This window comes from Dicentrarchus labrax, unplaced genomic scaffold, assembly GCF_905237075.1.
Source record: "Dicentrarchus labrax unplaced genomic scaffold, dlabrax2021, whole genome shotgun sequence".
In the NCBI taxonomy this organism is placed as follows: Eukaryota; Metazoa; Chordata; class Actinopteri; family Moronidae; genus Dicentrarchus; species Dicentrarchus labrax.
In genome coordinates, this window is record NW_026136714.1 from 18,469,599 (window position 1) to 18,482,727 (window position 13,129).

General features: G+C 41.1%; 1 protein-coding gene across 3 annotated transcripts in view; it reads left to right on the forward strand.

The window, feature by feature from the left end:
- The window catches only part of LOC127376706 (coiled-coil domain-containing protein 60-like), a 38,631-nt gene that overhangs the window by 12,474 nt on the left and 13,028 nt on the right, over positions 1-13,129 (forward strand). For all 3 annotated transcript variants that reach the window (XM_051423892.1, XM_051423891.1, XM_051423893.1), the window contains 3 exons: positions 6,102-6,206; positions 7,864-7,951; positions 10,418-10,622. In XM_051423892.1, coding sequence (XP_051279852.1) covers positions 6,102-6,206; positions 7,864-7,951; positions 10,418-10,622 — 398 coding nt within the window. The remainder of the gene's footprint in view (positions 1-6,101; positions 6,207-7,863; positions 7,952-10,417; positions 10,623-13,129) is intronic.

The window sequence follows — 13,129 nt, forward strand, 5'->3', positions numbered from 1 at the left end:
TCAATAATATTCAACATGGTGGCCTTTAAATGAGCCGTTTCATGTTCAAGTGTTTTAAGATACTCAAGGGTAGAAGCGGTCTAAGAGCTCGGATCTGAGTATGGTTGATACTTTAGGCCACATAGACCCCAGAGAGGCTGCGCTTGCTCTTGGTCGGTGCACGATGCATTCACAAGCCACATCATATCTCAGTGATTTTTCTTGCTAAAACAGCATAGGTCAGCATTTTAATATTTTGTTCAGCGATTCTTGTACTTAAAAACCAACTACCAAGCTGCTTCTGTGTTAACAGATGGAGACGGAGTTGTGCAAAACCCACTCTGCAGCAGCTAGAAAGCAGCAGCATGCTCGTTACTTACAGTGCAAGAGCTTCAGCCTGTCACTTTCAGTCTATAACCTTCAGAAATACAATTCTTATACCATGTTGTGCTGTACTTCACCGTGTGCACTTTGTACAGTTGGTAGAGTTGCCATAGTGTAGTGTACACACAGTATGCTGTTTGCTGTATTTCCTCTGCAAATAATTTATTGCGGGATGGTCTTCAACGTAGTCAGATAAAGGCTTTGACCTTCAAAATGAATTGTTTGTCGAATCAGAGCTCAAAGTAAAGACAATTATAAATATCAGCGCTAAGAGGATCAGTTAATGCCTCTTATTTAAACCGTTTTGCGTAGTTAGGTATAACACCTGAATATTTGTTTCTATTATTATTTATAGCACACTATTCACCCCTTGTTTAAATGGCAACATAGGTTTCAATGTGTTTTTCATAAGAAACACCACACGCTGTACTGAAGTAAAGAAAAGGGTGAGATGTTTGAAAAACATTAGATTTTAAGGAATCACTGCACTTAATCCACCCTCCTCCATCAGTCAGTGTTCATCCGTTTGATCCATGTCAAACAGATGTGTTACTACACCTCAGCAAACATCAAACAAAGAAAAGCAAACAGGCAGATTGCTGAATATTTAATGTAAAACATCTGACAGTGAGAGATATTCCTGATGCTTTCATTTTGTATTTCTTTCATTCGGCTGACTGCTTTGATGCTGCATGAACCAGAGCTAACCTTTCTGAAAAAACAAATCAGAAAAAGTTTTCTCTGACAAATCTGCCTTGTTGGCTGACAATAAATACACTCACTACTGGGGTTCAGAAAAGCAACATTTAGTGGTTTCTGCCCTGCAAGTGTTATGCACTGCTTTGATCTTATATAGAGGATTTAATGGGAACACTGCCTACAATCCACTAGTACTAGCATTTGAACAAAAGTGTAATACAGTATGCATCACACATTATGTTGGGACGGAAGTGTAATGTGGTTGAAAATGATTGAATGACAAAGCAGGAACATTTAAGCACCCAAACTAGAAGACACCTATACCAGTAGTAGAGCCAAGGTATGTTTGCACTTCTGTCACCCAAACTAACTAACGCATATATTTAGTGTAATATTTTGGCTTAATTATAAACTTTCATCATACTGTATATAGTTTGTTTGCAGCAAAGTAGAGGTCTTGAACCAGGCTAGCATTTATCCATAAGTAGGATATAACATTTTGATATGTTAACTGCTCAATAACACTGGTTCAGTCAGGACCATTTTTGTCAAAAGAAACTTATCCCAAATGCAGAATGTTATATTTGGCTGTATGACTCTGTTCTGGGACCTCCTTGCCCTTCCACGTGCATATGTGGAAAAGCTTAAGACAAGGAGAACAGCAGCAAATACCCCCCAGGGTACAGAACAGAGCAAGCATCAATAGCAACATAAATGACATTGATTAAATCAGATAAAGCATAAAATGAGGAGCTGGGTTGGAAGCGAGTTGCAAAACGGCTTGCAGAGGAAACAGCAAAGGTAGGCAGGCTAAAGCAGCTTAAATAAGGGGCCCTGAATGATATTTGTCAATTGGATGCTTGAAGGGAATCAGCTGAGCCTTCAGCTGATGTGTGTTTACGATTAGCTGTGATCAGCTGATGTTGTGATGTGATGAGCTTGACTTCGTGGCCTGCCTGAACCAACGCTGTGCTTAATCAATGGTAAATCTTCAGTAGTTTTAAACCGAATAATTAACAGCCTCTATTTATTATTGTACTGAGAGTGTAACGTGAGATTTGAATGTCTTTGCTTTCAAATTAAAGTCTTGAAGGAGCGAAGCCTAATCTTTGCAATTTATGTCTGACTTAAATTAAAGTCTAAAGTGCTAAAGTTACTGTAAAAGCAAATAAGGACCTAATTTAAGTGATTAATACATTCATGGCCAGTGCTGATTCACTTCATCGTATATACTGAAAATAAAATGCTAAATGGAAGTGTGGCTATTATTTCAGGCTTGTTCTCTCACCTTTATGGACACAGGAGTCCTCTGTGCTTTACATTTGTCTGTGCACTGTTCCACGGTGACAAATCTGCAGCCTGAGTTTATGATGCATCACCTGCAACTCTACATGCATTTCCTCTGACACTGCATTATTGCCACTGCCAGAATACAGCCTTGTTTTCTGGCGAGGCCTCTGGAAAATAACAACCCTGTTCAAAAGCTGTTACCTGACAACTGACAGATCCTAATCTAGCAGACTATCTGCCTGGCAGACAAATGGCATGGTCGACAATGAAAAGAGCTTAGAGCAAGTCAGGGCAGCAACATTTGTGGGCAGGGGGAGCGAGGCAGAAAAAGAGGCAGAATTCATATTGTATTGTTTGATGTGTGAGGAGATCATGGGAATGGATGTGGTCATAAAGCCTCGAAGCGTGAAAGTGTCGAGGTGACAGACGGCACCGCTTGACTGCAGGTGACACAGTAACCAAGCTTTTAGAGAGATGGCATGTTTTGCATTTATTCTCACCACAGCAGCTCCCGTATTAAAGAGCTGGGCCTCTTGTGGCGATGTTTTCATCCACTTATTTTACCTGCAATAGAAGATTTGATGGGTGTTTGGTATGATTGGTTTTGCTGTGGCTATTATTGACCATTGGAGGGGGTAATACCACCACAGCTTAATGTTGTGCTACTTAGTTTTTCTTGTGGGAAACTTGCATCCGAATCAAAATGAGAAACACCTTAAAAAACACAATAACTTTGTCTTGGTGGCACTGATGCAGGACCCATACAGTGTAAAAGATATGTGTAATTTTATTTAATGAGGTAGTTTCATTTAGAGATCAAGATCTGTTTTTCAGAAATAACACAACCACACCACCAGCATACAAGAAACTATGAATACATGGTATCATGTATCAGGCTGCCATATTAAAGAAGAGTAATAAAAAGAAAAGGAAACGAAAAGTCATATGTATCTCTATTTATTGCTTAAAAATAAGGAACAACGTATCAAAATTTACTGTAATTTGACTTCTTGGAAAAATCCACTAATATCATGTTCATCCTTTAGCCATTGTTGGAAAAAGCTACTAACATGAATCACAAGGCCTCTAAATGACTTTATGACACCCTCGAAACTAGATATACAGTTGTTAGCCTCCAGCATGATACAGCATTTCAATTCTGGGATACAAGTTAAACAATGAACACATCAGAACACAAGAGCACTTCCAATTATTTGAAGTAAATATTTTTAAAATGTTGTATGAGGTAGTGATGTCAAATGTTCCTCCTTAAAACAAGAAACCGGTGGAATATATTCCCAATACACTTGCTATGAAACAGTTCATAGATATAACATTTCATGATTTCTTGGTCCTGAAGCTTAAGGCCACAATGATGCATCTGAAATGTTTTCTCCTCTCTCCTTTTCTCCCGGTGTATTGTCTATGAGTCAGAAGAGAATATATTGTATGTGAAGCTGTGGACAAAAGCAATCAGCTAGGCTGTTTTCATTTTCTATAAAATGGTATTTTGAGTGTGTGTTTTCAAACCATTGCCATAGTTCTGCTTGTGAGTTGCTGTGACCACAAAAAAGAGATTGTTGTCTCTCTCATCTGTTGCTAAAATAATAATAATAATACAATTTATTTATAAGCGCTTTTCTGGATACTCAAAGACACTTTACATAAAGGCGACATAAAAGCAGCAAAAATAACATAAAATAGTAAAAACACTAAAAACACATTGGACTAAGCTAAGCTAAACATTAAAAGCAATTTTAAAAAGGTGAGTTTTTGTCAATGATTTGAACGCTGGAAGGTCGGTGCAGCCACGGATTTGTTTGGAGAGAGAGTTCCAGAGGGAGGGAGCAGCTACAGACAAGGCTCTGTCGCCCCAGGTTCGGTGCTTGGTCCTGGGTGGTGGGGTCAGGAAGTTTGCAGTGGTTCTGACGGTAGTCTATTACACTGAACAAAATTATAAATGCAACACTTTTGTTTTTGCCCCCATTCATCATGAGCTGAACTCAAAGATCTAAGACTTTCTCTATGTACACAAAGCCTATTTCTCTCAAATATTGTTCACAAATCTGTCAAAATCTGTGTTAGTGAGCACTTCTCCTTTGCCCAGATAATCCGTCCACCTCACAGGTGTGGGATATCAAGATGCTGACCAGACAGCAAGAGTATTGCACAGGTGTGCCTTAGGCTGGCCACAATAAAAGGCCACTCGAAAATGTGCAGTTTCACTGTATTGGGGGGGTCCGGGGGGGTCCGGAAACCAGTCAGTATCTGGTGTGACCACCATTTGCCTCACACAGTGCAACACATCTCTTTCGCATAGAGTTGATCAGGTTGTTGATTGTGGCCTGTGGAATGTTGGTCCACTCCTCTTCAATGGCTGTGCGAAGTTGCTGGATATTGGCAGGACCTGGAACAAGCTGTCATATACGCCGATCCAGAGCATCCCAAACATGCTCAACGGATGACATGTCCGGTGAGTATGCTGGCCATGCAAGAACTGGGATGTTTTCAGCTTCCAGGAATTGTGTACAGATCCTTGCAACATGGGGCCGTGCATTATCATGCTGCAACATGAGGTGACGGTCGTCAATGAATGGCACAACAATGGGCCTCAGGATCTTGTCACGGTATCTCTGTGCTTTCAAAATGCCATCAATAAAATGCACCTGTGTTCGTTGTCCATAACACACGCCTGCCCATACCATAACCCCAGCGCCACCATGGGCCACTCGATCCACAACGTTGACATCAGCAAACCGCTCACCCAAACGACGCCATACACGCTGTCTGCCATCTGCCCTGTACAGTGAAAACCGGGATTCATCCGTAAAGAGAACACCTCTCAAACCTTACGCAAACTGATTGTTGCAGCAGCTGTCAGATGATCTTGGAGGTGAAGATGCTGGATGTGGAGGTCCTGGGCTGGTGTGGTTACACGTGGTCTGCGGTTGTGAGGCCGGTTGGATGTACTGCCAAATTCTCTGAAACGCCTTTGGAGACGGCTTATGGTAGAGAAATGAACATTCAATTCATTGGCAACAGCTCTGGTGGACATTCCTGTAGTCAGCATGCCAATTGCACGCTCCCTCAAAACTTCTGTGGCATTGTGCTGTGTGATGGAACTGCACATTTTCGAGTGGCCTTTTATTGTGGCCAGCCTAAGGCACACCTGTGCAATACCCATGCTGTCTGGTCAGCATCTTGATATGCCACCACTGTGAGGTGGATGGATTATCTCGGCAAAGGAGAAGTTCTCACTAACACAGATTTTGACAGATTTGTGAACAATATTTGAGAGAAATAGGCCTTTTGTGTTCATAGAGAAAGTCTTAGATCTTTGAGTTCAGCTCATGAATAATGGGGGCAAAAACAAAAGTGTTGCATTTATAATTTTGTTCAGTGTATAATCAATAATTTACTTGTACCTACAAGCAAATTTGTTGCACCAGTAGATGCTTTTGTAATGTTGCAATCCAAGCAACATCTTGATGTTATATAATCTCAATCTTGTGTCTCAAATAGTTGTGTTTATTCTGTTTGTTAATACATCTCTATTTGAAGCTAAGAAATGGGCTTTTTTGAGAGTTAGATAAATGGAAGTAGTATGGAAAAGCAATCTTTTTTTTTTCTAAATGGAAAAATGTTTTGCTTGCTGTATCTTTGGAATTATCATAATAAAAGCATATTGATGGATTATTTGCATAAACAAACTCTCAGATAGATGTTAATGTTTTTGTGTGCTGTTGCAGGAAGGTCATCTACCGCCAGCTCTGCTGTCTGAATTGGCTGCTGGAGGCCTTGACTCTGGATCGCTCCGGCAGAGTCGCCCCCCTCGCGGCCTGCTGGGACCCCAAGTAAGTTATTCTGGAGTCAAAGGTTCTTACAACCCACACACAACTACTCGGTGGTCAGTCAAAGCAAATGTGTGAATAAGACGTTACATTTTAAAGCTGCCTAATGCAAATATACACTGATACTACTTATCTGCCCCCCCTTCTGTGTAAAACTCATAGCTTTAATTGCACAAATAAAATCATGTTTTATGATTTCTTGGTACAGAAGCTGAAGGCCCCAGTGGTACATGTTTTTTCTCCTGAATAGTTTATGTCTTTTTATATGCTGTGGATATTTGTGAAAACATGACCTATTTAACTTATATGTTTAATGAATTGATAATCCTTCAGTTATTTTAGATAGTGTTCACGTTCGACAAGATAACTGTGCATATATGTTGAGCAATGAGACAGAAACACATAGAGCATTGGGATTATGACAGAGACTGCCTTCATACTCTCACAAAGCGCCATACATAAAACATTACCTGTCATTTATTAAAGAGTGATTCCACTAGCTGGAGCCCCAGTCCAGAGGCTAAAACACTGCAGCATGAGTGACATATCCATCAGCGATCAGCTCATTACGACTCTGACCTCTGCACGCTGACCGATGAGTAACTTCTGTCAAATCCACACTGTTTTTAAGTGAGCCACCTGAAGAGACGTTGCATCTGTATTGTAGAGAGCCGATGATGAAGGGTGGTGGTGATCAGGGAGCTGCAGGCACGAGCTGACAGTGCTGGATGAAATATAAAGTCAAAAGCTCCGGAGGGGGTCCAGGTTTAGCGAGAAGATTGCATTCTTCCATCTTTGCCCCCCACCCCTCCAGGTTTCAGCTCCCATGATATTGACCCACAACAGGGAGTCGAGAGCGGGGAAATGGAGGGAGCGCAGTGCAGCAGCTGTGTGGTGCTTAAACTCACTAAAATATGTTTAACCCACAGGATTACACATCTGTAGTCTGCTTTAATTCCTCAAAGGCAGTCGTTTCCAAAGTCCCCTCTTCACATTTCTTTTTTGTTCTTTTTTTTTTTTCTTGCCTTGATATTGATCTATGTTGATCTTTATGGTCTGTCTCCAAGTGTCAGAGGAGACCGGACTGTGAGAATGGATGAATTCATAAAGTTTAAAGGCGACTGTACCATGCACAGTCATAGTGGTTCCTGGTAGAATGTAGTACAGGAATATTATTGCACACAACTGTAAGCCTTGAATAATTGATAGAAGAATAAAAAAGAAAAGGAAGGAACGGAAGGAAAGGGAGGAAAAGAGCTACAAAGAGAATTTTTTTTTATACCCAAACGTCATCATGTTACAGCCTCCAGGGCCTTCACTCAGCTTCAAATCCAATTTCCCAGAAAGTCTTAAGCTTTATGGGCCAAATGATCCAGCTGAGGTATTACTGTACAGGAAGACAAGGAGAGGATGAAATGAAACATTATCACAAGGTTACGACACTGCTGGGCCCTCCACCAGGCGGGCAGCTCTGATGTCGGGCATCAATCTAAAACACTACACAGTTTTTACGATAAGATGAATTATGATTTTGATAACGGCCGGAGCGACTCTCGAGCTTGTCTCTGCCTCGAAGGGCGGTTGCGACTTGCGGTGAATCGCAGAAGGTCACCAAAGTGATGAATGTATCACAACAGTGGCTATTATTTTCCATTCGCAGAGACCCTGGCCGAGGCAGGACCACGATAAAGACACTGAAAAAGGAGAGAGCCATTGAGAACAAATGGGAGCAATTCGTTTCAGCCAAGGTACCCCTCACTCTTATTCACTCTTTTTATTGTAATTATTGAGGTGTTTTAATTTTTTTATATTTAGTTTATTTGCATTTACATTACATTACCAAAAGTATGTGGACAGCCCTGTCCGCATACTGTATACTTTTGTTATGGGACTGTTTCCCATGTTTTTGCTGAGTCTGGTCATATTCTATATCTTATATCTGATATTCTCGTTACTGTCAAAAAATCCCATGAGAAGCCCATAACCAATAATGACCTGATTTCACTATCCCACCAAACGATGGTGCATCTGTGCATCTGTGCATCCAATGCCTTATATATCTTAATCCACTTCCACACTTGCTTCAGGCCAATGATAATTCAAGGGTCCAGTGTGTAACTTGTAGGAGAATCTATTGGCATAAATGGAATATAACATGCATAACTATGTTTTCAATCACCTGAAAATAAGAATCGTTGGAGAATGTGTTGCAGCGGGTTGCTTTCTATGGAGGCCACTCTGTTTTTACAGTAGGTCCAAATAAACAAACCAAACACTGCTCAAGATAGGGGCATTCTTGCTTTTCACACATTTCATGGCCACTGTAGTTTCTCCTTTGTGTGGGGAGGGGGAAGCCAGGGATTTCCAATCTGCAACTACACAGCTAGATGTGTGGTCCTTTAAATAATAGTGTGTCCCCAACTTTGTGGCAGAGGTTTGGTTCAGGCCCTTTCCTGTTGCAACATTACAATGCTCCTGTGCACAAAGTGAGATCCATAAAGAAATAGTTTTCCCAGTTTGGTGTGGAGGAACTCGACTGGCCTCCCAGAGCCCTAAACTCAACCCCATCCAACACCTTTAGGATGAGCTGGAAGACTGACTGTGAGCCAGGCTTTATTGCCCAACATCATTGTTGGGCCTCACTAATTTTCTGGTGGCTGAATGGGAGCAAACTCCTACAGCCAGGTTCCAAAACATGTTCAGCAATCTCTTATCACTGTAACATTTGTGTGTCTACATCCTTTTTTCTCCTTCTGGACTGACTTTGATCTCAGCAGAAGGTTGGAGTTTGCCCAGGACTTATCTTTTAAAGTCTTCTACCTGCCATGCTCTGCAGAAAGAGAGAAATCCTGCACTGTGACAGGTGCAAACACACAAACGTAGATACACAGAGAAAAAAGGGAAAAGTAAGGTGCATTTACTCACTTATGCTCAAGCCCTATACTTAATAGACTCTAACACTTTAATCCTAATGCGCAGGCACACTTACTTAAACAGTCAAACATGCATGCTTACACCCACAGATTGACTTGTAAGCAAAAAGCATGTTCACACACACACACACACACACACACACACACAGACACACACACACACACACTTACTCCTCAGGGGATGACAGTGTGTGGCAGTAGAGGACATTTGGAGAGCTGTTGCTGCCTTTGCTGAAGTGTTGTGCTTCCTTCCACCCTGATAATTAGGCTGATGGGAGCGTCACACACACTTAAGGCCCAGGTCTTCTCTGACAGACAGGTGGAAGAGAGGGAAGGGCATAGGGGTGAGTGCAGGGAGGGAGAGACGTGTCTGGCTCCTTTCTGTTGCTCATACGTCGTCCTGTCGTCTACCTATGGGTGTGTGCCAAGCTACAGCCTATCAACTTGTCTGTGTTTGCATATGTGTGTGTGTGTTTGCATATTTCTGCACTTATGAGGATGAAATGTCTCCACAAGGAGCTAATACAAAAGACTATTATAATAAGAACATTTCACCATTTTGAGGGCTTTTTTATTGTTGGTTGGTCTGCTTTAATATTTCTTAGAACTGGCCAAACACAGATGGTGAGACATCACATTGAGATATTTCAAGCATGACGAAAATGGAGCTTGATGCAAAAACTTTTAAAGATCTAAACCGTCAGTGGTTACTGCCAGGTTTTAGTCGGTCTCTCAAACAATTGCTAAGAACCTCCATTCTGTGCTGACATTCAACTGTTATACACAGAGAAAAGAGGCAATTATAGCCCGTTAGAGTCTCTGTTGACAGTAGCCTCAATAGATGACAATGTGAGACAGCCATTAGAGATGTTGTGTTTTGAGTAGGGGGTGTGGTAGCTATTATAGACACTTGTGTGGCTAACTATACTGTGTTTGGATGACAAATGTCTACCTTTGACTGACAACAAGTCCATGCCCATTTTCATTGGGGGGTTTCAAAAGGCAACCTGGGAAATGCATGAAACAAGTTTAAAGATTAGGATTAGATTATGAGGTTAGGATTAAAGAAGGAACTCCACTGTAATCTCATGGCAGAAAAGCTTTGTTGTACTGACCTCTATGGGTTGAAAGAATGAAGTCTTGTGACCACAACAAACAGTTTGTTGACCCTGTGTGTGCATTCTGTGTGATAAACTAAACATATGCTGTCCTTTTATGTATTCATATTAATGTGAACTTGGGAACTACCTTTTCTCTCCTTCCCTCGTCCCCCTCCAAAAGCCTCAGAGAGCTCATCGGAGGCGCCCTTGCAGCTCCTCTGCTCGCCTGCACACCCACAGGAAGTCTTCCTTCGCGAGTGTGGTGTCCCTCTCGGCCCTCACCTCCACCACTGTGGGCAGTAGTGTGTCCTCTCTGGTCCAAGGCGCTGAGGAGGACACTGAGTGTCCAGCAGCAGCAGAGGAGACAGAGCAGCCCCCCTCAGAGTGTAAGTTGTCAGAATGGGAAAAAAGAGTTTCATTGGTGGAGTCCCAGCTGACAGAAGAAGCGTGGAATATTTTGGCACTATTAACTGACCTGGCTGACCATCCCTACAAACGGTACAGGCATCTGAAAGAGTTACGTCAAAATGAGTCTCTAAGCTTACCTACGTATAGATGGAGGATATGTAAATTAAGGGCAACAGATTGCAGACAGACAGCAATTTTAGCTTGCATGCTGACAACAAATGTTAATGTTAGATATGAGACACATATCAATACCAGGTGTAAAAGGAGGTCCTTGAGTCACTTCTTTATGGTATGCAGGGATGGGTTGCACATGCAGTAGCATTCAGTCATCTCCTTGTTGTTGCAGGAATGCAGAGTATGGAATAGACCCTGTGCATTTCCCATCAGTACTGTCACTTTGCTAAGTTGTCTTTGAAAAATTTGATTAAGACCCTTTCCATGTTCCTTGTATGACACTGAAATGCAAAAAAACACCACATAATGAACCATTTATGAAAACATAACCAGTATATGCTAAAGTCTAAGCTCCTCATGTCAAAAGCAAAATGTCACAACTTCAGTTTTAAGGCAGAATGAACCAAAACTCAACCCTACACCCACCCAATATGAATCTAAACTGGACCTAGAGGAACAAAAGAGCAAGCCAAAACAATCTCTCTTCACAAAAACACCCCCCACTTTGGAAATGGAAAGAAGAATTGTTCACAGACTCTCACAAAAAACTGAGGTCTGTTGTTGTCATAGAAACAGCTGTTTGACTTGAACTAATGATCACAAAGCCTTAAAAAGTCACTTTATTCCTGCAAACAGAGACAGAGACAGCTGTACAGAAACAGAACATGATGGCACCTGAATTCCCTGTCCACACACACGCACACACACTTACCAACCACCTGCTGAGTCTGAAATGGAAACCAAAATAAGAGTTGGGTCTGTTCGATACTCTACTCAGCTGGGTGATCAGAGCGTTTGTGCCAGGGCTCAGCCGTGCTATGCCCTGGGCAGCTTCCCAGGGTGCACTGCTTCAGGCTTCAGAGCATGGTATAATTAGTCATCTGATCTCTCCCACCACCCCCGCCTCCTGTAGATTACAGGTTTCATATCATTACCTCCTGATGAAAAGACTGTTGAGCTAACTGTCACTGCTTGAGTCACTGTCAGATTGTTGTTTCTTCTTTATCCTCTCCATTACTCTCTCTTTCTCACATTTTATTTTCTTTCTCCCTCCGTCCCTCCCTCTCTCCCTCCCGCGCTCTCTCTGTAATCATAAAAGGAGTCCAAAAATCAAAGGATTAATTCAGCGTCATTGGTTTAAAGCAATTAACTGCTGTTCAGGCTAATCCCCAGAGTTATGTCTCAAATCCAGAAATTGGCCACTGGAGATGTGCAGCTCTGCCCACACTACATTGTTTTGCCTGGTAAATGAAGTTGAAAGTGGAGTTCTTTGCTTTGAGAAGTAGTTTTTCAAACTCTTTGATGAAAAAAGGAATTGTAAAACTCTGTATAATTAGGAGGTTTATCTTTGCATTTCAATGCCTCCCCCAGTAGTTTTTTTAGCAGTACAGATAGTTAATCCGCCGCATTCATTTGGGATAATTAAAATAAGAACTCTATTTATTCAATCTAAAGCCAGCCAATTTGCAAAAGTTATTGGCTATTACAGTTTTGGCTGCAGGTTTTTATAGCTATTCCTCATGAGAAATCATGCTGTACATTTTAATAAGTGCCTCGTCTGCCTGATTTGCCACACTGTGATTAATTTTGTCACAGCTCATAGAGAAGTTGAATCATTTAGGCTGGTATTTAACATTTTAATGAATGCTTTATGCTCTCTGGAAGCTTCATGAAGATTTATTCTTTCATCACCGTGTGTGACATCTATGTATAAACTGCTAGCTGCTGCTTCAGTGGGATTACACATTAGGATAAACTTTTCTCAATTAATTTCATGGTGTAATGACATTAAGTGAACACCAGAGGGAGCTATTAGATTATATAATAAAACACTATAGACAATAAGACATTTTGACTTTAGATTGTAACTTTGCTTATTTTTAAATACATGCATTGCAGTAATATTTGCACACACTCTCAGTATGTTTTTTTGTACAATTCAGCCAACTTATATTTTCGTTACTTATGTATCTACAACCTCTTATATATCAATCCTACAATATTGTGATCACTTAAAACAAAGTGCCTGCTTTACCATGCCACAGTTGTTAACATGATGAGTTCAACCAAAGAGATATTTCATTTGAAGGATTTTTAGGGGCCTAAAGTGAAAAGAAATGTAAATCAGTATAATTTTGTGTAACAGAATATTTTTTCTTTTTCATCTTGGTACCTGCAAACCCCTTGGAGGGGTCCTTACAGCACATGACATTAGATCTATCAGGCAATATTGAAGGCAAGCTTTATTTAAATTTCATAAACAGGGAAAACTCAATGTGCTTTAGATGAACATTAAAAAGGAAAGAAAGCA